The 25,435-nt window shown below is 39.7% G+C and overlaps 1 protein-coding gene across 1 annotated transcript in view; it reads right to left on the bottom strand.

Moving 5' to 3' along the window:
* The window catches only part of LOC126602262 (uncharacterized), an 85,920-nt gene that overhangs the window by 12,683 nt on the left and 47,802 nt on the right, over positions 1-25,435 (bottom strand). Inside the window, exon 5 of the mRNA XM_050269096.1 lies at positions 5,640-6,565. Within this exon, the coding sequence (XP_050125053.1) occupies positions 5,640-6,565 (926 nt within the window). The remainder of the gene's footprint in view (positions 1-5,639; positions 6,566-25,435) is intronic.

Here is a 25,435-nt window from a genome sequence, read left to right as displayed (position 1 = left end):
GCGTTGGGCTTTTAGATGACCTAAACCCAAATTTCCTTGTGGACCTTCAACCCATGCCGAACCCTAGGGCCTAATCATCTAAAATCTGCCATGTTAAACCCTAGTCCATTCCTCCTAAACCCAAGCCGCACCTTTCCATCCTAGAAGCCTATTTTACAAACCCTAGCCCATGTTCACTTAAGTGCCGCACCTAACCCTAGCCCATTGTTGTCTAATCTGATTTCATTAGGGTTTTAGGTGCTTATATATTTGTGTTTTACCACCTTGCCGAGAATCTTCTGCCCTCTCCATAAAATCAGAAAATCATCTCCCCCTTTCCACATCTTGCCGCAGCCACCATCACCAAAACCACATCTTGCCGCAGCCTTTGATTCATTCCAGCCACCATCCTCCACCTTTAGACACCATTCCACACCTCCATAACTCTTTCCCACACCTTGCCGCACCACCCTACCATCCTAACTCCCTTCTAAAAACCAAAAACACATCCAGCAAACTCCATTCACGCCAGAACCTGTCCCTCACCTTTGCCGAGCCCAACCTACACCCAAATCCATATTCTCTGACCCCAAACCTTCCTAGCCGTGCCCTACACCTATCCTAGATAGTTTTCCACCATTCTCCCTCATCCAAAGTCATCCAAAACCATCCAAAAACCCCCTAAACCAACTCTGCCGCAACAAGGAGAAGAAGAAAGAGGAGCTTTCTGTGCAGAATTCAAAGTGGACTTCTTTGGCATTTTAGGTGTAATCTTTCTTATGTCTTCGATGCCTCAATTCAATAAACTTTGTGTTGTGAGTATGAGGAACTAAACCCCCTTAGTTGGGGGGTGATTCGAAACCATGTACATGCTTGCAATTTGATTCGATTACATTCAGTTGTTATTTCATGAGTTATGGATTCAATTCGTTCATCTATTTGATTGATAACTTATTTGTGTATGTTGATTGAGAGTGCACGCTTAGTTTTCATGCATGAATATGATGCTAGATTATGAGGGAGTTTCACCTAATAGTTATAATCTTATAATCACAAGTAGTGAAGATCGCTTGAAAACGATCGCGTTGAATGAATTCTTAGCATAAGTTTCATGCAATTCATAGTAACAAATGCTTCGTCAATGCTTATGTTTTTCATAGAACGTAATGATTCTTGCTTGTTTCTCTATTATGCAATTCATGTAGGGAACTTGTAGGGAATGTTTTGGGTTGTCGTATGCAATCATCCAACTTAATAACTTGTGGAAAAACTGAGGGTTAATTAGTGCAATTCACGGTTAACTTGGGGCGTTGAGTATTCATAGTTTATCGGAAGAACAACTGAAAATCGTTTTGTTTGCAAGTGTGACATGTGTGGAGAAGAACCTCCTAACTAGCCTTTTATCCATCCTTTTCACCAAAATCGTTTTTACAATCTGTGTTAATCAAAGTTTCTGTTTTGTTTTCAATTTCTGTCCAAAACAAATCCCCCTTTAATTTGAAGTCTTAGATTAGTTAGAAAGTGTTTTGATTTGTGTTTCTAAGTGTTTTGATTCAAGTTTTCAACCAATTTCGTCCAGATTAGTGTAAGTGCTCAAAACTGCCCAGAAAGTGGTTTTTAGGCAGTTTTGAGTCTTCTAGTTGCTGTTTTGGTTTTTAGGTTTGTTTAAGTGTTTTAACTTTTAGTTTTGCATTCTTTGAGTCTAGTTTAGTGTTTTTAACTTTGTTTTTTAGTGTTTAAGTCAGTTTCCAAGCGTTTAGCAATCCCTCCTAATCCCCGGTCTAGAACGATCCCTACTTACATCTTTGCTACAATTTGACAAAAAGAGGGTTTAATTTGTGTGCTTAATATATTTCGCATCATAGGGTTAGGGTTAGGTGCGGCATAGGTCCAAGAGGCAAAGATGGGTCATCCAAAAGCCCAAAGCCAAGAATAGAAACTCTCGAAAATGGAAACCTCCAAGAATAGAAACTTCCAACTTTAGAAACTTTAGTTGCCAATTCCGACTTCTTTGTTCTTTACTTTCATTTCTTCATTTCTTAAGCTCCCTCGACCTTCAAACTCGTCCATTCCTTGTTCCAAGCATGTACTTTTCAATCCAAGCTCACTTTTGCTCTAAAATGCTCCATTTTGCCATCTTTTATGTCATATGCCCTTTGAACCTGAAAACACATGAAAGTAGCTCAAAAGACTACTTTAACTAAGAAAACATAACGAAAATGCATAAGAACTAGCTAACTAAGGCGCATAAATATGCTCCTATCAAATTCCCCCACACTTAGCTTTTGCTAGTCCTCGAGCAAAACAAAGAAACAAAAGAAAAACAAAACGAAACAAAACAAACAAAAACAACCTAAACCTTCCAACGTTTGCCTCAGGGATTTCCAATGCACATGACATATTAAAAATCATCATTCCCACAGATTTTAGCCATCTTTACACTTAAGCACATACTTAATTATAGTTACCACGTACTAGTTCGCATTTAACCAAGTAAAACATGATTTTGAATGTAGTAACATGCCTTAGAGAATTTGCTCAAATCCTCACTAGATATGCACTCAATTTTCACACAGATTTCTGACTACACACCCTATACTAGTTATATGTGAGAAGATTGATGTAAATATGAAAACGAATGCTCACATATGTTATAACAAGGAAAGCTTTTTCTGAATTTAATAAGCATGTATATGATCTCATGAAAGGAATGCTACTACTTAGACGCGAGAACCAGTGACACCATATGCTCATACCAATCCCAAACTCCACAAATTGAAATACACAACACTCAAGATAGAAGTTAAGGGTTGTAACAGGGCTTGGGGTATTGGCTAACAAAGAAAGGTGAAGGGTAAACAAACGTTCTGAAAACAATAGTAAGCAAAGCAATGAAATTGACACTTAGAATTCACTTTTGAATGCAAAAATCAACTTTTAAACTCAAAGGGGAAATTCATGCAACACTTAGGGTCAAATTCACTGTTTTGGACCCATTCTTCAACAACCAACACCTTAGAGCTCATTTTCATGCTCTTTCAACTCTTTTTCACACTTTTCACAATTTTTTTTTTCTTTTCTTTTCTTTTCTACCCCATGCCTCATTTAAGACTTTGGCACACAATACACAAGGCTCACTTTCCCCCACACTTGTTTTCTTCACACCCTTGATCAAAAGGAATTCATTTTAAGTCATGCTTACTATGCTTTAAGAACAAGGGTATGGATGGTCCTAATCTAGGCTAGGTAAGGATAACGTGGGTTAACAAACAATATAGGCTAAACAAGGCTCAACGGGGCTAAAACCTACAAAACAAATGTATGGAATGAAGGCTTTTTGGCTATGGTGGTACTACTAAACAACTTCATCTTGAATACGTGTTATGCAATTCAATGAAATGTTTTGAATTAAATTGGCATGAGTTCTAGCATTTGGAACTAAAGTGATGAAACGCCTTCTAAGTAATAACCAAGCAAAGAATAGTGAGATCATGCAACGACTTTTGAAAACAAGAATGCACAGATTTTAACTCTCCAAATAATGTTTAGGCTCAAGTCTCACAAGGTTGTAGCGTTAGTTTGAGTTCCTTCCTTCAAACATGTTACAAAAACTAATTTTTTTTCTTTATGATTACATGTGAATTCATAAGTTATAACCACAACCAAGCATAAACCAAGAGTAAATCAAACTTTCATCCATGTTTATAACTCTCTTTAACAGTCATGCAATTAAAAACCGAATCCTCATCATTGTGTTGGAAGGTACCCTAAGACACAAACAAACACACAAAAACAACTTAAAAACGACTCTTTTTGGGTTTTGTAAAACAAGTTTTCAAATTTTTATGGTATTTTCGGATTTTTGAATCAAAACACATTAAAACACACCAAAACAGCTTAAAAACACCTAAAAACAGCAAGAAACAACATTGGGAAGTATGAGTGAGAAAACCCTACGAATTTGCATCAAAACACTTTGGTTACCCCCCCCACACTTAAATCAAACATTGTCCTCAATGTTTCAAAGCATAAACTAACACAAAAACACATAAACAAACAAACAAACACTAACAAACTAAACATGGCAGAAACTAAATAAGCAACAAAGAGAAGGGTTTAGGAACGCAAATCTGGAATTGGAATGCTCTCTAGGTCTTCCTTTGTCGAATGCATGGGTTGCCTCCCACGAAGCGCTTGCGTTAACGTCTTCCAGCCGGACGGTACCTCCGTTTAAGCTGGACTAGGTGCCACGGCATGGAGGGGTACCTCCTCCACGACATGTTCCTCAAACATCTCGTAATAAGGCTTCAATCGATGCCCATTCACTTTGAATTCTTGTTGCGTCCTTGCACTCTTGATTTGCACTGCACCATGAGGGAAAACATTAGTGACAATAAAAGGACCAACCCATTTGGAACGCAACTTACCCGGAAACAACCGAAGGCGAGAATTGAACAACAACACTTTCTGCCCAATATAGAACGTCTTGGCACGAATCATCTTGTCATGGAATGCCTTCGTCTTCTCCTTGTAAATCCGGGCATTCTCATAAGCTTCATGTCGGATTTCCTCAAGCTCACACAATTGGAGCTTCCTATGTAAACCTGCAGCATCAAGGTCCATATTAAACCTTTTGACGGCCCAATGTGCACGATGCTCTAACTCGACGGGAAGATGGCATGGCTTCCCATAGATGAGCCGAAAAGGTGACATCCCAATGGGGGTTTTGTAGGCAGTGCGATACGCCGACAATGCATCGTTTAAACGCAAACTCCAATCCTTCCTCGTAGGCCCCACGGTCTTCTCAAGAATTTGCTTGATTTCCCTATTCGAAACCTCGGCTTGCCCGCTCGTTTGAGGATGATAAGGTGTGGCCACCTTATGCGTGACATTGTATTTCTTGAGCAACGCCTCGATGGTTCGATTACAAAAATGGGAACCTCCATCACTGATGAGCACGCGTGGCATTCCGAACCTTGCAAAAATGTTAGTTTTCACAAAATCTGCAACCACTCGAGAATCATTAGTTTGGGTGGCTTTTGCTTCCACCCACTTCGACACATAATCCACAGCAAGTAATATATAAAGAAATCCATGTGACGAAGGAAAGGGACCCATAAAATCAATACCCCAAACATCAAATATTTCAACACTAAAAATGGGGGTTTGCGGCATTTGTTGTATAGGACCTATATTGCCCGTTCTTTGGCATCTATCACAAGACATGCAAAATGTTCTAGCATCCCTAAAGATGGTAGGCCAATAGAAACCACATTCTAATACCTTAAGTGCTGTTCTATTAGTGCCAAAGTGTCCCCCACAAGCATAAGTGTGACAAAATGTTAGAATAGAACTAAACTCAGAATCGTGCACACACCTACATATAACTTGGTCAGGGCAATATTTCCATAAATACGGGTCATCCCACACATAAAACCGTGCCTCTTTCTTCAATTTATCACCTTGGTGTTTAAGTAATTCACTAGGAACATGTTTAGACACCAAATAATTCACCAAATCAGCATACCACGGTTAACTTACCTTGACGGACATCAGTTGCTCATCTGGGAATGTCTCCATGATAGGTACGGCATCCTCCTCATGTACCATACGACTCAAGTGGTCAGCCACCACGTTTTCACTTCCCTTCTTGTCCCGGATTTCGATATCGAACTCTTGGAGAAGAAGCATCCAACGAATGAGTCGTGGTTTGGCCTCCTTCTTGGTGAACAAATACTTCAATGCTGCATGGTCAGTATAAATAATAACTTTAGTACCAAGCAAATAAGAACGAAATTTATCTAAAGCAAATACAACAGCTAGAAGTTCTTTTTCAGTGGTGGAATAATTCAATTGTGCATCATTTAAAGTCCGAGAGGCATAATAGATAGCATGCGGCCTCTTGTCCTTCCTTTGCCCCAAAACAGCTCCTAATGCATAATCGGAAGCGTCGCACATAAGCTCAAAAGGAAGGCTCCAATCCGGTGGAACTATGATAGGGGCCGAAGTTAGCATGTCCTTTAGGTGATTGAACGGCTTCTCACACTCCTTGTTGAAGTCAAACGCCACATCTTTCTGGAGGAGACGGCAAAGAGGGTTTGAGATCTTGGAGAAGTCCTTGATAAATCGCCTATAAAATCCTACATGACCAAGAAACGAACGAACCTCTCGAACCGAAGTAGGAGAGGGTAAGTAGCGTACAAGATCTATTTTCGATTTATCCACTTCAATTCCTCTTTCTGAAACAATATGCCCTAAAACTATGCCTTGTCTAACCATAAAGTGACATTTTTCCCAATTAAGCACAAGGTTAGTTTCTACACATCGTTTCAAAATTAGTGTGAGATTTTCCAAACAACCATCAAATGAATCACCAAACACACTGAAATCATCCATAAATACCTCAATAATTTTTTCCACAAAATCTGAAAAGATACTTACCATACACCTTTGAAATGTGGCCGGAGCATTGCATAAACCAAAAGGCATGCGACGATAAGCAAAAGTACCAAAGGGGCATGTGAAAGTTGTCTTTTCTTGGTCATCCGGCGCTATGACAATCTGATTATATCCAGAATAACCATCAAGGAAACAATAAAAAGAATGACCGGCTAACCTTTCAAGCATTTGATCAATGAACGGCAAAGGGAAGTGGTCCTTCCTTGTGGTGGCGTTGAGCTTCCTATAATCAATGCACACTCGCCAACCTGTTTGGATACGGGTTGGCACAAGCTCATTCTCGGCATTCTTCTCCACGGTCACTCCGGACTTCTTTGGAACACATTGCACCGGTGACACCCAACGACTATCAGAGATCGGATAAATCACTCCACAATCAAGAAGTTTGATAATCTCCTTTTTCATAACTTCCATCATTGGAGGGTTGAGACGGCGCTGAGCCTCTCGAGTTGGTTTAGCCCCCTCCTCTAGAAGTATGCGATGCATGCACGTAGTTGGGCTAATTCCCCTAATATCGGCCAAAGTCCACCCAATGGCCGTCTTGTGCTCTTTCAACACTCGGATCAACTTCTCCTCCTCTATGGCCGTGAGTGATGAAGAGACAATGACGGGCAATGTCTCATTGTCTCCCAGAAAAACGTACTTTAAATGATCGGGTAACGGTTTAAGCTATGATCGGCTAACGGTTTAAGCTCAAGTACGGGTGCCTGAATCACTGAGGGTAACATCTTATTAGTGGAAACTGGAATTGAAATTGGGTTAGAAGGCTTACCATGGTGTTGAGGGAGTGACTCAAGGGCAGCCACTATCTCGGCCTCATCCTCACTTCTAGGCACGGCAACACCATTTTTGTGCCCAATTCCTTGTGCAATTGTCGTTTCAAGTGTATCCCTCTCCAAACAATCGAGGAAATCCTGCGCCAAATCATCAATTATATCAATAGAAAAGCAAGAATGATCGTCCTTAGGAAATTTAATACTTTCAGAAAGATTAAAATCAATGACTTCCCCATCAAATTCCATCGTTAAAGTTCCTTTAAACACATCTATCTTGGTGCGGGCTATTTTCATGAAGGGCCTCCCTAATAGAATCGGCAATGGGGTGGAATGGGGTGAATCCTCCATGTCAAGCACGTAGAAATCCGCTGGAAAAATCAAGTTACCAACCTGCACCAAAACATCTTCCAAAACACCCTTTGGATATGCATTAGAACGATCGGCTAATTGAATTATCACACCATCATTTTTAAGCTCACCTAAGTTCATAGATGCATAAATCGAGTATGGCATAACATTAATCGAAGCCCCTAAGTCTAACATGCATTGTTCAAACTTAGTATTACCAATAACGCACGGAATTGTAAAACTACCCGGATCTTTGCATTTAGGGGGTAATTTCCTTTGTAACACAGCAGAGACGTTTTCACTTACCTGGACCACCTCTTTGTTCGAAATCCTTCTCCTTGTTGTACAAAGTTCTTTAAGAACTTAGCATACCTCGTGACTTGCTTAATCGCATCAAGGAGCGGGATATTGACTTGAACTTTCCGAAAGGTCTCTAGAATATCCTTCTCGGCTTCTTCCTTCTTTGATTGCCTAAACCTGCCAGGAAAGGGCACATTTAGTGGAATAAAACTAGAAAAAGTCGAATTGGGACTTACCTTGGTGGTTGGGGACGATTTAGGAGGGTTAAAGGGTGGCGGCAAGGATTGGTCATCCTTGGCCGTGGGTTTTGCTCTTTGTGCCTCCTCTTGCATCAACTTGTCCTCCTCGTCTTGACTTCATTTGGATGTATTTGAGTCCGCTCCAACCTGTTTACCACTTCTCAACATGATGGCCTTAGCGGTTTCAAATCCTCCCTTCGGGTTCACAACGGTTGAACTAGGCAATCTGCCTTGTTCTCTAATTTGCCCCATAAACTCGGCAATTTGACCCATTTGCTTCTCCAAATTGTCCACCCGTTTGTCTTGGATTTGTCTCTCCTTATTTTGAGTTTGTACTTCCTGCGTCAAAGTAGTAAGTAACTTAACAAATTGATCATTATCCAAAGACGTACCTGAGGTTGGTGGGGCGGTTTGCACTTGGTTTTGATTGGGGACGAATGGCTTTGTATAAAAGCCCGGTGGTTGCTGCCTAAATCCTCCTTGTTGTTGGGGTTGTTGAGGATCCCGCCATTTGAAATTCGGATGGTCCCTCCACCCCGGATTGTAGGAATTAGAGTATGGATCATGGCGTGGTTGATTTTTGATGCGAAATAGATTAAGCACACAAATTAAACCCTCTTTTTGCAGATTGTAGCAAAGATGTAAGTAGGGATCGTTCTAGACCGGGGATTAGGAGGGATTGCTAAACGCTTGGAAACTGACTTAAACACTCAAAAACAAAGTTAAAAACACTAAACTAGACTCAAAGAATGCAAAACTAAAAGTCAAAACACTTAAACAAACCTAAAAACCAAAACAGCAACTAGAAGACTCAAAACTGCCTAAAAACCACTTTCTGGGCAGTTTTGAGCACTTACACTAATCTGGACGAAATTGGTTGAAAACTTGAATCAAAACACCTAGAAACACAAATCAAAACACTTTCTAACTAATCTAAGACTTCAAAATAAAGGGGGAATAGTTTTGGACAGAAATTGAAAACAAAACAGAAACTTTAATTAACACAGATTGTAAAAACGATTTTGGTGAAAAGGATGGATAAAAGGCTAGTTAGGAGGTTCTTCTCCACACATGTCACACTTGCAAACAAAACGATTTTCAGTTGTTCTTCCGATAAACTATGAATACTCAACGCCCCAAGTTAACCGTGAATTGCACTAATTAACCCTCAGTTTTTCCACAAGTTATTAAGTTGGATGATTGCATACGACAACCCAAAACATTCCCTACAAGTTCCCTACATGAATTGCATAATAGAGATACAAGCAAGAATCATTACGTTCTATGAAAAACATAAGCATTGACGAAGCATTTGTTACTATGAATTGCATGAAACTTATGCTAAGAATTCATTCAACGCGATCGTTTTCAAGCGATCTTCACTACTTGTGATTATAAGATTGTAACTATTAGGTGAAACTCCCTCATAATCTAGCATCATATTCATGCATGAAAACTAAGCGTGCACTCTCAATCAACATACACAAATAAGTTATCAATCAAATAGATGAACGAATTGAATCCATAACTTATGAAATAACAACTGAATGTAATCGAATCAAATTGCAAGCATGTACATGGTTTCGAATCACCCCCCAACTAAGGGGGTTTAGTTCCTCATACTCACAACACAAAGTTTATTAAATTGAAACATCGAAGACATAAGAAAGATTACACCTAAAAAGCCAAAGAATTCCACTTTGAATTCTGCACAGCAAGCTCCTCTTTCTTCTTCTCCTTGCTGCGGCAGAGAGGGTTTAGGGGATTTTTGGGTAGTTTTGGATGATTTGGACGAGGAAGAATGGTGGAAAAATGTCTAGGCTGGGTGTAGGGCACGGCTAGGAAGGTTTGGGGTCAGAAAATATGGAGTTGGGTGAAGGTTGGGCTCGGCAAAGGTGAGGGACAGGTTCTGGCGTGAATGGAGTTTTCTGGATGTGTTTTTGGGTTTTTTGAAAGGTAGATAGGATAGTATGGTGGTGCGGCAAGGTGTGGGAATGGTTTATGGAGGTGGAGAATGATGTATGGATGTGTGGAATGGTGCTGGAATCGATGGAAGCTGCGGCAAAAGGTGGGAAAGGTTGCTGGAATGGGTGGTGGCTGCGGCAAAGAGGGGATTAGGGTGATGGTGAATTTCTGATTTGTGTAGAGGGGATCTCCCTTGCGGCTAGGGTGTAGAAACATATATATAGGCACTTAAAAACCCTAGCAAATCAGATTAGGGCCTTTAAAACACAAATCCATCAGAAAAATAGGTTAAGCAATCAGAATTTTAATGAGCAAAGGCCTAGGGTTCGGCAATTAAGTGGGCTAGGGCTAGGGTTTGTAAAATAGGCCTTCTAGAATGGAAAGGTGCGGCATAGGCTTAGGGTTCACAAGGAGTTCGGGTTTAGGTCGTCTAAAAGCCCAAAGCCAAGAATAGAAACTCACGAAAATGGAAACCTCCAAGAATAGAAACTTCCAACTTTTAGAAACTTTGGTTGCCAATTCCGGTTTAGGAAAGATCAACCCAAAATGGAAACTTATAGGCTTAGCTTTCCTACATCAAGTAGGAAACCTCAAATCTTCAACTCTTCAATTCCATCCCAACCTTGTGTTCCAAGCATGTCCTTTTCAATCCAAGCTCACTTTTTGCTCCAAAAGCTCCAACTTGCATCATTTCATGTATTACGTCCTTTAACCTGAAAACACATGAAAGTAGCTTAAAAGACTACTTTAACGAAGAAAGCATAACAAAAATGCATAAGAACTAGCTAACTAAGGCGCATAATTATGCTCCTATCAAATTCCCCCACACTTAGCTTTTGCTAGTCCTCAAGCAAAACAAACAACCAAAGAAAACAAAACGAAACAAACTAACCAAAACAAAACCTAAACCTTCCAACGTTCGCCTCAGGGATTTCCAATGCACATGACATGTTAAAGATTGCTATCCCCACAGATTTGAGTCATCTTTACACAAGCACATACTTAATTAAAGCCACTACTCACTAGTTCACAAGTAATCAATTAAAACAATGCTTTGAATGTAGCAACATGCCTTATAGAATTCCCTCAATTCCTTACAAGATATACACTCTATTTTCACTCAGATTTTCTAACTCCACACCCTGCACTAGTCATATGTGAGAAGATTGATGTAGATATGACAACGAATGCTCACATATATGTATCACAAAGAACACAATTTCTAGAGTTAAGAAGCATGTTTAGATATGATCTCATGAATGGAATGCTACTACTTAGATGTGAGAACCAGTGATACCATATGCTCATACCAAATTCAAACTCCACAAATTGAAACACATAACACTCAAGATAGAAGTTAAGGGTTGTAATGGGGTTTAGGTTGTTGGTTAACAAGGAAAGGATAGGGAAAACAAACGTTCTTCAAGCAATAGTAAGCAAAGCAATGAAATTGAGACTTAGAATTCACTTAGATTGCAGAAATTAACTTTAAAACACAAGGGGAAGACTTAAACAACTCCTTAGGGCCGAATTCATTGTTTTGGACCCTTACTTCAACAAACAATACTTTGGAACTCTTTTTCTTTTTTTGTTTCAAACTGTTCATATTTTTTTTCTTCAATTTTTCTTTTTCCACAATTTTTTTCTTTTCTTTTCTTTCCACACGTGCCTATGGCACACAAAATCACCAAAAGAAATACTTCCCCCACACTTGTTTTCTGCCAACATAAATCAAAAGGAATTCAATTCGAATCATGCATTACTAGGCTTTAAGAACAAGGGTATGGATGGTCCTAAACAAGGCTAGGTGAGGTTAATGTGGGTTAACAAAGAAAAGGCGAAACAAGGCTCAATGGGGTTAAAACCTACAAAACATAATGACATAGGGGATTCATGGCTTTTTGGCTAAGGTGGTGGTCACTACATAACTTCATCTTGAATATGTGTTATGCAAATCAATAACATGCTTTGAATGAAATGGGCATGAGTTCTAGCATTTGGAACTAAATGATGAAACGCCTTCTAAATAGTAACCAAGCAAGGAATAATGAGATCATGCAACGACTTAGAAAACAAAGAATGCACAGATTTTAACTCTCCAAATAAACGTTTAGGCTCAAGTCTCACGAGGTTGTAGCGTTAGTTTGAGTTCCTTCCTTCAAGCATGTTACAAAAACTGATTTTTTCTTTTATGATTGCATGTGAATTCATGAGTTATAACCACAACCAAGCATAAACAAAGAGTAAATCAAACTTTCATCCATGTTAATCACTCTCTTTAACAGCCATGTAATTACAAACCGAATCCTCATCATTGTGTTGGAAGGTACCCTAAGACACAAACAAACACACAAAAACAACTCTTTTTGGGTTTTTAAAACAAAATTTTCAAATTTTTATGTAATTTTCGGATTTTTACTTCAAAACACACTAAAACACATCAAAACTGCTCAAAAACACTTAAAAACAGCAAGGAACAAGTCTTCAAGTTTAGGGTGATAAAATCCCACGAATTTGCATCTAAAACACTTAGTTACCCCCCCACACTTAAATCAAACATTGTCCTCAATGTTTCAAGCATAAAATCACACTAAACAAAAAGAAACACACAAACAGCAACTAAAACAACTAAATAGGCAGATTCGAAATAAACAACAAAGTGAAGAGTTTAGGAACGCAAATCTGGAATTGGAGTGATTCCTTGGGCTTCCTTTGTTGAATTGCATGGGTTGCTTCCTAAGTAGCGCTTTCTTTTACGTCGTACAGCCGGACGAAAAACATGATCATGCCCCATTGGAGCCCACGGCACTCTCATACATTGCATCTTTGAACGGTAATGGATAGTGATGTTTGTTGATGGGTGCGTTGTGTTGCCTAAGGTTCATGTACATGCGCCCACCATCGAGGATTTGCTTGGGTACCTGCACCATAGAAGGGAACCACCTATCAACTTTAATGGGAATTGGATTTGGATTAGGTGGCTTACCTATGTGGTGTGATGAAGTGGCAGCAAGGTACACGTTCTTCCCCATGGTGCCTTCGGCCACTGTGAGCACTTTGAGGGCAGTGGCCGTATGGGCCTTGTACTCCACTCCAATTCCCTCCTCTTGCATGGTTCTTGATGCATCCTTTGTGCTTGGTGCTGAACGGTCTGGGCCTATCTTTTCAAGTTTATCAATGGCACAACAAGAATGAACAACATTAGGAGTCTCAATGGATTCAGAAATTTTAAAACTAATCATGTCACCACCAAATGCCATAGTTACTAATCCTTTGGCCACATCAATCTTCGTTTGAGCCGTTTTCATAAATGGCCTTCCAAGGAGGATGGGCAACGAAGGGGCATGGTCCGATTCATCCATTTCGAGGACATAGAAATCCGCTGGGAAGACTAAACGATCAACCTACACTAAAACGTCTTCCAAAACTCCCTTTGGATAAACGTTAGATCTATCAGCCAATTGTATGATTACACCATCATGTTTAAGTGCTCCTAGATTCATAGATGCATAAACAGAATATGGCATAACATTAATAGATGCTCCTAAATCTAGCATGGCAGATTTGAAACGGGTATTACCAATGACACACGGAATTGTAAAACTCCCCGGATCTTTGCATTTAGGGGGTAGTTTGCGTTGCAAGATGGCGGAGACATTCTCGCTTACATGTACCACTTCTTTATCCCGGACACGTTTCTTGGTTGTACAAAGCTTCTTTAAACACTTGGCATACTTCCGGATTTGCTTTATGGCATCAAGGAGGGGAATGTTGACATGCACCTTTCTAAATGTCTCTAGAACATCTTTTTCCTCCTCTTCGTTCTTTGATTGCAAAAATCTGCTAGGAAAGGGGACATTCAAAGGAAAAACATTAGTAGGAACCGAATTTGACACATTCCTACCTTTATTGGCCGATTTGGACAGATTGGGGACATTAGAAGCTTGCGGCAAAGATGGAACCTCCCTTGCCGTGGGCATGCTTGATTCCTCCTCTTCAATTTGCACATTTACATCACTTTGGGGACCTGTTTGTGATGGTGTAGAACCTGCCCCAATCTCTTTTCCACTCCTTAGCATGATTGCATTTGCGCTTTCGAAACCTCCCTTCGGATTTGGAATGGTGAATTCCGCTTATCTTTTTGCGTAGGAGGATGATGCGAGAAGTTGGAAAGAACTTCTCCAAGAACGCTCTCTTCATACTCTCCCAAGAAGTGACAGTGCCGGGAGCTAACTCGTATAACCAATCCTTGGCTTTATCCATCAAAGAGAATGGAAAAGCCTTCATCTTCAAGATATTTCCGTCAACATTGACGGGAGTCATACTAGAGCAAACTACTTCAAATTCTTTCAAATGTTTGTTAGGATCTTCCATGGACAAGCCATGGTATTTAGGAATATGATGAAGCAAACTTGACTTTAATTCAAACTCATCCGTCTTACCTTGGGCAGCCATGGGGTATTGAATGCAAGGGTGCAGCATTATCCAAACCCGAGGCGGAAAGCTCCTTGAGTGTACGATTGTCCATGGTCATGCCTTGGACTTCTTCAAATATCCCTGCCGTGGTTTCCTCCTCCTCTTCTTGTACGTTTTCTTCAAGGTCAGATTCGGATTTGGGTGGATGGTGTTCTTGCTGGTTTCTAGCTCTTCTTAACTTCCTCTCAAAATCGTCGTCAAAATCCAAGATGTTTGTACGAATCGGTTGAGAGCTTCTAGTCATACATTAGTACCTAAGAAACAAGAAACAAAATTAGGTCAGAAACTTAAACAAAGTCAGAAACAAAGTGAAATAAAAGAAACAAAAACAATCCAAGGGATTAGCAAAATTGCTAATCCCCGGCAACGGCGCCAAAAATTTGATGCGAAATAGATTAAGCACACAAATTAAACCCTCTTTTTGTCAGATTGTAGCAAAGATGTAAGTAGGGATCGTTCTAGACCGGGGATTAGGAGGGATTGCTAAACGCTTGGAAACTGACTTAAACACTCAAAAACAAAGTTAAAAACACTAAACTAGACTCAAAGAATGCAAAACTAAAAGTCAAAACACTTAAACAAACCTAAAAACCAAAACAGCAACTAGAAGACTCAAAACTGCCTAAAAACCACTTTCTGGGCAGTTTTGAGCACTTACACTAATCTGGACGAAATTGGTTGAAAACTTGAATCAAAACACCTAGAAACACAAATCAAAACACTTTCTAACTAATCTAAGACTTCAAAATAAAGGGGGAATAGTTTTGGACAGAAATTGAAAACAAAACAGAAACTTTAATTAACACAGATTGTAAAAACGATTTTGGTGAAAAGGATGGATAAAAGGCTAGTTAGGAGGTTCTTCTCCACACATGTCACACTTGCAAACAAAACGATTTTCAGTTGTTCTTCCGATAAACTATGAATACTCAACGCCCCAAGTTAACCGTGAATTGCACTAATTAACCCTCAGTTTTTCCACAAGTTATTAAGTTGGATGATTGCATACGACAACCCAAAACATTCCCTACAAGTTCCCTACATGAATTGCATAATAGAGATACAAGCAAGAATCATTACGTTCTATGAAAAACATAAGCATTGACGAAGCATTTGTTACTATGAATTGCATGAAACTTATGCTAAGAATTCATTCAACGCGATCGTTTTCAAGCGATCTTCACTACTTGTGATTATAAGATTGTAACTATTAGGTGAAACTCCCTCATAATCTAGCATCATATTCATGCATGAAAACTAAGCGTGCACTCTCAATCAACATACACAAATAAGTTATCAATCAAATAGATGAACGAATTGAATCCATAACTTATGAAATAACAACTGAATGTAATCGAATCAAATTGCAAGCATGTACATGGTTTCGAATCACCCCCCAACTAAGGGGGTTTAGTTCCTCATACTCACAACACAAAGTTTATTAAATTGAAACATCGAAGACATAAGAAAGATTACACCTAAAAAGCCAAAGAATTCCACTTTGAATTCTGCACAGCAAGCTCCTCTTTCTTCTTCTCCTTGCTGCGGCAGAGAGGGTTTAGGGGATTTTTGGGTAGTTTTGGATGATTTTGGACGAGGAAGAATGGTGGAAAAATGTCTAGGCTGGGTGTAGGGCACGGTTAGGAAGGTTTGGGGTCAGAAAATATGGAGTTGGGTGAAGGTTGGGCTCGGCAAAGGTGAGGGACAGGTTCTGGCGTGAATGGAGTTTTCTGGATGTGTTTTTGGGTTTTTTGAAAGGTAGATAGGATAGTATGGTGGTGCGGCAAGGTGTGGGAATGGTTTATGGAGGTGGAGAATGATGTATGGATGTGTGGAATGGTGCTGGAATCGATGGAAGCTGCGGCAAAAGGTGGGAAAGGTTGCTGGAATGGGTGGTGGCTGCGGCAAAGAGGGGATTAGGGTGATGGTGAATTTCTGATTTGTATAGAGGGGATCTCCCTTGCGGCTAGGGTGTAGAAACATATATATAGGCACTTAAAAACCCTAGCAAATCAGATTAGGGCCTTTAAAACACAAATCCATCAGAAAAATAGGTTAAGCAATCAGAATTTTAATGAGCAAAGGCCTAGGGTTCGGCAATTAAGTGGGCTAGGGCTAGGGTTTGTAAAATAGGCCTTCTAGAATGGAAAGGTGCGGCATAGGCTTAGGGTCCACAAGGAGTTCGGGTTTAGGTCGTCTAACAGCCCAAAGCCAAGAATAGAAACTCACGAAAATGGAAACCTCCAAGAATAGAAACTTCCAACTTTTAGAAACTTTGGTTGCCAATTCCGGTTTAGGAAAGATCAACCCAAAATGGAAACTTATAGGCTTAGCTTTCCTACATCAAGTAGGAAACCTCAAATCTTCAACTCTTCAATTCCATCCCAACCTTGTGTTCCAAGCATGTCCTTTTCAATCCAAGCTCACTTTTTGCTCCAAAAGCTCCAACTTGCATCATTTCATGTAATACGTCCTTTAACCTGAAAACACATGAAAGTAGCTTAAAAGACTACTTTAACGAAGAAAGCATAACAAAAATGCATAAGAACTAGCTAACTAAGGCGCATAATTATGCTCCTATCAATTTTGGTTCCCAAAACCCGGCAGATTGCATGTGCATGTGCAAGGCTTCTCCTTCCTTTGGACTGCACGGCACTCCTTCTTTCTCCTCCTTTAGTGGCTGCACAAGGTGGATGAATGGTTATGGAAGGATGTAGGAATGGTTTGGGGAAGAGGATGGTGCGGCAAGGTTGAATTTGGGCAGAAAGTTGGGAGTTTGGGGATGGAAGGCTGCAGCAAGGTGGGAAATAGGGTTTTGGACGAATTTCTGAATATGGAGAGGTTGGTCTTCGGCCAAGGGAGGTAAAACACATATATATAGGCAGCCAAACCCTAAAGAAATCAGGTTAGACAAATGGGCTAGGGTTTAGGTGCGGCTAGGGTTAAGAAATCCACCAAAAACTAGGGTTTCTAGAACATTAGGTGCGGCATGGGCTTAGGGTAAGTAATCAGATTTTTTTTCATGTGAATAAGGCCTAGGTGCGGCTGCTTAAGTGGGCTAGGGTTAGGGTTAGGTGTGATAGGAGCATATTTATGCGCCTTAGTTAGCTAGTTCTTATGCATTTCCATGGTGTTTTCTTAGTTAAAGTAGTCTTTTAAGCTAGTTTTATGTGTTTTCAGGTTTTAAGGCCAAAGGATGCCAGAAGATGCATTTTGGATCTTTTTGGAGCAAAATTGGGCTTGGAATGATTATCACATAATTGGAGCCAAGGTTTGGACGAATTTGAAGACTTGAAGATGATGATTCCTACTTGAACAAGGTTTCCTAGTTGAAGTAGGAAAGTGCTTACATGAAGGAGGATTCCTAACCGACGAAGGATTCCTAATCGAAGATGGATTCCTAATCACATGAGGATTCCTAATTGAAGATGGATTCCTAATCACATGAGGATTCCTAGAAGAACAAGGATTCCTCCTCCAACAAGGATTCCTACTTGAAGTAGGAAAGTTAAGCCAAGGTTTCCTACTTTGGTTTGATTTTTCCTAATTGTCCCTAAAAGTTCCAGCAATTATGAAGACTTTCTAAGCATTCTAGGACACAAAACAAAAGCCTAGAACCCTTTTGAACCCTTTCCGCACCCCCCTTTGCATTTCCTCTTCCTTATTTCCTGTTTTTATGCTTTAAAACACCTTCCTTTTGTGTTTTAAACCCTAGACGAATTTCCCTTGCCCTTTCCTTTAATTTTCTGATTTATTTCCTAATTCTAGAATCCTTAGACTTAATTTCTGATTTCCTAATCAACCTAGGGTTTTAATTTCTGTTTTCCTTTAAATAAACCTCCTTGTTGCAGCCACAAAACATTCCACACACATCCATACAACTCCATTCACGCCAGAATTCATCCACCATCCCTAACTGCACCTATCCTTCACAAAACTCCATAGTTTCTGACCCCAAACCCCCCTAGCCGTGCCATACACCCATCCTAGACACTTTTCCACCATTCAACCTCATCCAAAACCATCCCAAACCATCTACCCCATTCATCCAGAAACTCACCATTCACGCCAGAAACTGAACTCCATCTTCAACAGCCCCATTCTACCACCATTCACCCAAATTTCTGCCACAAAACCACCCTAGCCGCACCACCCATCAACCCTAAACACTTCCATACGTCTTCCATCCATTCTACATCATTCAATTACCCAAGAAACCACCAACATCCAATCTGCCGCAAGCAAGGAAAGGGGACAGATTCACTCAATTGTTTGGCTCTTCATTCTGAGTTGTTGAACAATTTTAGGTGTATTCTATCTTATATTTCAATGTCTAATTCATGTAATCTGTGTTTTGCTTTGAGTATGATTGGCTAAATTCGTTTTGGCTAAGGGTGTATTCAAAACCATGATTATATATGTGAAATAAGTTGATTACTTTCAGTTATCGTTGCATAAGTCGTGAATACAATTTGCTTAACCGTTTGATTTAGAACTTATTCTTGTATGTTGATTGAGAGTGCACGCTTAATTTGCATGCTTGAATTTGGTGCTAGGATATAAGTTTGTTTCACCTAATCGTTATGAATTTATATTCGCAAGTAGTGAAGGTCGCTAGTCACGATCGTGTTAAGTAGATTCCTGGCAAGAGTATCATGCTTTTCATAGTTACAAATGCCTTGTCGATGCTTATGATTTCCAAAGAACGTAATGATTCTAACTTGTGTCTTTATCATGCTGTTCATATAGAGAACTTGTTAGGAATAATTTGTTTGCGATGCATATTCATCCAATTCAATCATTCTAGGGAAATCTGAAGGTTAATTTAAGCGGACCTAATTAACTTGGAGTGTCGAGGTTCACAACTTATTGAATTGATAACTGGAAATTGATTTACGTTGCATATATTTCATGTGTGGAGAAGAACCCCTTAGCTCTTCCATCATTCATTAATTCATCACAATTTTGTCTACTGTTTTCTTTACAATCTGCCATTTAATTTAAATTCGTCCAAAATCAACCCCACTTTATTTCTTTGAGTTATATTAGTTAGAACTTGTCTTAGATTATGTTTTTAAGTGTTTTAGGTCATTAGAAAACCAAAATTCGTCCAAGTTTGCATTAGAGTCCCAAAACTGCCCAGAAAGTGTTTTAAGGCAGTTTTGAGTGTTTTTGGTGCTGTTTTGAGTCTTTTGATTTGTTTTAGTGTTTTAGAGTTTAGTTTTCCATTCTTTGAGTCTAGTTGAGTGTTTTAAACCTAGTTTTACATATTTGAGTCAGTTTAGAGTGTTTTAGCAATCCCTCCTAATCCCCGGTTTAAGAACGATCCCTACTTATCCATACTACAATTGTCAACAAGAGGGTTTAATTTGTGTGTTTAGTTATTTTACGCATCAAGGTGCGGCATAGGTCCAAGAGGCAAAGATGGGTCATCCAAAAGCCCAAAGCCAAGAATAGAAACTCTCGAAAATGGAAACCTCCAAGAATAGAAACTTCCAACTTTAGAAACTTTAGTTGCCAATTCCGACTTCTTTGTTCTTTACTTTCATTTCTTCATTTCTTAAGCTCCCTCGACCTTCAAACTCGTCCATTCCTTGTTCCAAGCATGTACTTTTCAATCCAAGCTCACTTTTGCTCTAAAATGCTCCATTTTGCCATCTTTTATGTCATATGCCCTTTGAACCTGAAAACACATGAAAGTAGCTCAAAAGACTACTTTAACTAAGAAAACATAACGAAAATGCATAAGAACTAGCTAACTAAGGCGCATAAATATGCTCCTATCATGGGCTAAAACCCTAATTCTTTGTGGATATTCAACCTTTGCCGCACCTAAACCCTAGCCCATGGCCAAATCTGATCTCCCTAACCCTATGCCGCACCTAGGGTTTTAAATATCTGATTTCCTTGCCTTGCAAGGCATTCTAGAAGCCTAAACCCTAGCCCACTAAACCAGCCGAACCCTAGGCCTTTTCCCTTGCAAATTCTGATTGTTTTAACCTATTTTCTGGTGGATTTGGGTTTCTAGAAACCCTAATCTGATTGCTAGGGTTTTTAAGTGCCTATATATACTCTTTTAAACCTCTTGGCCGAACACACAACCTTCCATATCATCCATTCATTCCAGAAAATCATTCTAAACCCTTGCCGCAACCACCAATCCCATTCTCCCTAGTTCTAAGTCCTTGCCGTGCCTCCCCAGTCCTTTTAACCCTTCTACCCTCTTCCATAACCATCCATCCACCACAGCCGTGCCTTCCCACCACCATCACCACCTTGTGCAGCCACCAAAGGAGGAGAAAGAAGGAGTGCCGTGCAGTCCAAAGGAGGAAGACACCTTGCACATGCAATCTGCCATTAGTGGAGTGTTTGGAGTTCTTTCTTTCTTTGTTTCTGTTTTCATGTTTAATTCAAATTGTTGTTCAATTATGTTAGACATGTGGAACTAATTTCTTTTTAGTTAGAGGTGAATTTGAAGCCATGGACATATGTGTTATATGATTTGATTTCTTCCAATTATGATTTCAGAAATTGTGAATGTGATTTACTTATCTATTTGATTGATAACTTGTTTATGTATGTGGGTTGAGGGTCGACACTTAATTTGCATGCCTAAACTTGATGCTAGGGTATAAGGGAATTTCACCTAATCGTTATTAACTTGTATTCATAAGTAGTGAAAGTCGCTAGTCATGATTGTGTTAAGTAAATCCTAGGCAAGAGTAACATGCGTATCCCATAGTTATGAATGCCTCGTCAATGCTTATGATTTCCATTAAACTTAATGATCTTTGATATGTGTCTCTATCATGCGTATTCCATAGTTAGGGTCCTTGATAAGAATAATTTGATTGTAATGCGTATTCCATTCAATTCAATGAATCTAGGGAAATCTGAGAATTAATTGGTGCAACCTAGTTAATTTGGGGCATTGTCATTCATGGTTTGTTGAAAGAGTAATTGGAGATCGAGTTGTATGCATATGTTCATGTGTGGATAAGGAACCCTCTAACTAGCTTCTCACCATTCTATTTAATCACAATCTGTTTTGCTTTACATTTGTTTTTTAAAGTTTGAGTTTTAAAGTTTTAATTTCGTCAAAATCATTCCCCCATTTATTTTAAAGTGTTAGATTAGTTAGAAATCCATTTAGTTGTGTTTTTAAGTGTTTTGAGTCAAGTCATAGTCCAAATTCGTCCAAACTAGTGTTAGGTACTCAAAACTGCCCAGAAAGTGGTTTTAAGGCAGTTTTGGGCCTTTTAGTTGCTGTTTTGAGTTTTTAGTTTGTTTAGGTGTTTTAAACCCTAGTTTTGCATTAATTGAGTCTAGTTTAGTGTTCTACATTATATTTTTATGTTCTTGAGTCAGTTTTACATTGATTAGCATCCCTAGTTAATCCCCGGTTAGAACGATCCCTATTTGCTCATATACTACAATTGTCATCCATAGGGTTTAATTTGTGTGTCAATTTAATTCTCACATCAAATTTTGGCGCCGTTGCCGGGGATTAACAAAATTGCTAATCCCTTGTGTTTTTGCCGTGTGTCTTGATTTAATTTACCTAGTTTTCTGATTTTGTTTTGTTTTCTTGGTTTAGGTACTAGTGCATGACGCGGAGTTCTCAAACTGTGCATGCAAATATCTTGGACTTTAACGACGATTTTGAACGTGATTTGAGAAGAAAGAGGAGGCATCCCGAACCTAGTGAACCTAGTTCAAGTTCAGAGGCCGAATCTGAGTTTGAAGAAGTGGAAGAAGAAGTTATGGCCGCGGACAATCGGACCATTAAAGAGCTTTCGGCCTTGGGGTTGACCAATGCCGCACCATTATGCATTCAATACCCCGCGGCTGCCCAAGGCAAGACCGACGAATTCGAGTTGAAGTCAAGCTTGTTGCACCACATTCCGAAATACCATGGGCTTTCCATGGAAGATCCCAACAAGCATCTCAAGGAGTTCGAGGTTGTTTGTTCGAGCATGACACCCATCAATGTTGACGGGAGTATTCTGATGATGAAGGCCTTTCCATTCTCACTTTTGGAAAAGGCGAAAGATTGGCTTTACGAGTTAGCACCCGGAACGGTTACATCTTGGGATAGTATGAAAAGAGCTTTCTTGGAGAAGTTTTTCCCAACTTCAAGAGTCATTCTCTTGAGGAAACGGATTAGTGGCATCCAACAAAACCCAGGTGAATCGTTTCCTTCTTATTATGAACGTTTTAAATCACTTGTTGCTTCTTGTCCACAGTATCAAATGAAGGAGGAGCTGCTCATTCAATATTTCTACGAAGGACTCCTTCCCATGGAACGCCAAATGCTTGATGCCTCGGCGAGGGGTGCGTTGGTGGATAAAACTCCGGGGGCTGCAGAAGTTCTAATTGCCAACCGAGCACATAATGCACAACAATACGAAGGTGTTGGACAAAGAGACCCCCCACGGCCACAAGTGAATGAGGTAAGTTCTATGCCCGAGATTCAATCCCAATTAGCTAACCTTACTTCTATTGTTTCTCAGTTGGCCGAGGGAATGAAGATTCATGGACCAAGTGTGTGTGGCGTGTGTTCTATGCAAGGACATGCCAACGATCAATGCCCTAAATTGATTGAGAATGGGGGTTGGGAATCTGCCAATGCCGTGGGTTTTGGGAACCAAAATCAACCCCGCCATGATCCATACTCTAATTCCTACAATCCGGGGTGGAGGGACCATCCGAATTTCAAATGGCGGGATCCTCAACAACCCCAACAACAAGGAGGATTTAGGCAGCAACCACCGGGCTTTTATACAAAGCCATTCGTCCCCAATCAAAACCAAGTGCAAACCGCCCCACCAACCTCAGGTACGTCTTTGGATAATGATCAAGTTGTTAAGTTACTTACTACTTTGACGCAGGAAGTACAAACTCAAAATAAGGAGAGACAAATCCAAGACAAACGGGTGGACAACTTGGAGAAGCAGATGGGTCAAATTGCAGAGTTTATGGGGCAAATTAGAGAACAAGGCAGATTGCCTAGTTCAACCGTTGTGAACCCGAAGGGAGGATTTGAAACCGCTAAGGCCATCATGTTGAGAAGTGGTAAACAGGTTGGAGCGGACTCAAATACATCCAAATCAAGTCAAGACGAGGAGGACAAGTTGATGCAAGAGGAGGCACAAAGAGCAAAAGCCACGGCCAAGGATGACCAATCGTTGCCGCCACCCTCTAACCCTCCTAAATCGTCCTCAACCACCAAGGTAAGTCCCAATTCGACTTTTTCTAGTTCTATTCCACTAAATGTGCCCTTCCCTGGCAGGTTTAGGCAATCAAAGAAGGTAGAGGCCGAGAAGGACATTCTAGAGACCTTTCGGAAAGTTCAAGTCAATATCCCGCTCCTTGATGCGATTAAGCAAGTCCCGAGGTATGCTAAGTTCTTAAAAGAACTTTGTACAACAAGGAGAAGGATTTCGAACAAAGAGGTGGTTCAAGTAAGTGAAAATGTCTCTGCTGTGTTACAAAGGAAATTACCCCCTAAATGCAAAGATCCAGGTAGTTTTACAATTCCATGCGTTATTGGTAATACTAAGTTTGAACAATGCATGTTAGACTTAGGGGCTTCGATTAATGTTATGCCATACTCTATTTATGCATCTATGAACTTAGGTGAGCTTAAAAATGATGGTGTGATGACATGAGTATGAGAACTCTTCGTTGATCGCGTTCAGTGAACTCATTCTCTACTGAGCACCTACGTACTTGTCTTGATGTCACACACACCAATGACTCGAGACTAGTCACTCTCCCTGAGAGAAGACATAGCACGTACCGATCTTGACGGACTGTCAATGCCCAATTGACAATCCTATGATCATGAACATTTAGGATGTGTCTACGAAAGAATGGTCTCATGAATCTAACTTCATTAGATTACATTCTTCCAATCACATATTCCTTGGACTTTATCGTTTAAGCATATAACATTTATATGAGACGGCTCAAACAATAATCTTTGCCCTTTATAGTTAAACTAGATTAGTTTAACATGTAAAATGTCCGTAAAGTATCATCATATGATTGGCTTTAGGGCACATTTCCAACATGAATTTGATGCTAGGATATAAGGGAATTTCAATTAATTGTTATGAACTTATATTCACAAGTAGTAAAGGTTGTTGATCACAATCGTGTTAAGTAAATTCTTGGCATAAGTTTCATGCAATTCATAGTAACAAGTGCCTCGTCAATGCTTAAGGTTTTTATAGAACTTAATGATTCTTGCATGTGTCTCTATTATGCGCTTGCATGTAGGGAACTTGTGGGGAATGCTTTGCGTTGTCGTATGCAATTCATCCAATTCAATAACTTAAGGAAAATCTGAGGGTTAATTTAAGCGAACCTAATTAACTTGGGGCATTGAGAATTCATGGTTTATTGAGAAGCAATTGGAAATCGTTTTGTATGCAAGTGTGACATGTGTGGAGAAGAACCCCTTAGCTAGCCTTCCATCCATTCACTTTAACCAATTTCGTTTTAAAATCTGTTTAGTTTAGTTTACTTGTTTTGTTTTTAAATTCGTCCAAAATCAATCCCCCTTTACTTGGTTGAGTCATATTAGTTAAAAATCAATTTAGTTTGTGTTTTTAAGTGTCCTGAGTCAAGTTATAACCAATTTTCGTCCAAATTCTTCCTTGGTGTCAAAAAACTGCCCAGAATGTGTTTTTAAGGCAGTTTTGAGTGTTTGTTTGCTGTTTTGAGTCTTTTGGTTTGTTTTGGTGTTTCAAAGTTTAGTTTTGCATTCTTTGAGTCTAGTTTAGTGTTTTAAACTTGTTTTTACGTATTTGAGTCAGTTTTCAAGTGATTTAGCAATCCCTCCTAATCCCCGGCCTAGAACGATCCCTACTTACATACTTTGCTATA

This window comes from Malus sylvestris, chromosome 2 (assembly GCF_916048215.2).
Source record: "Malus sylvestris chromosome 2, drMalSylv7.2, whole genome shotgun sequence".
NCBI classification, from domain to species: Eukaryota; Viridiplantae; Streptophyta; class Magnoliopsida; order Rosales; family Rosaceae; genus Malus; species Malus sylvestris.
The sequence above is the reverse complement of the archived record's forward strand: the minus strand, read 5'-3'. Positions and strand labels throughout refer to the sequence as shown.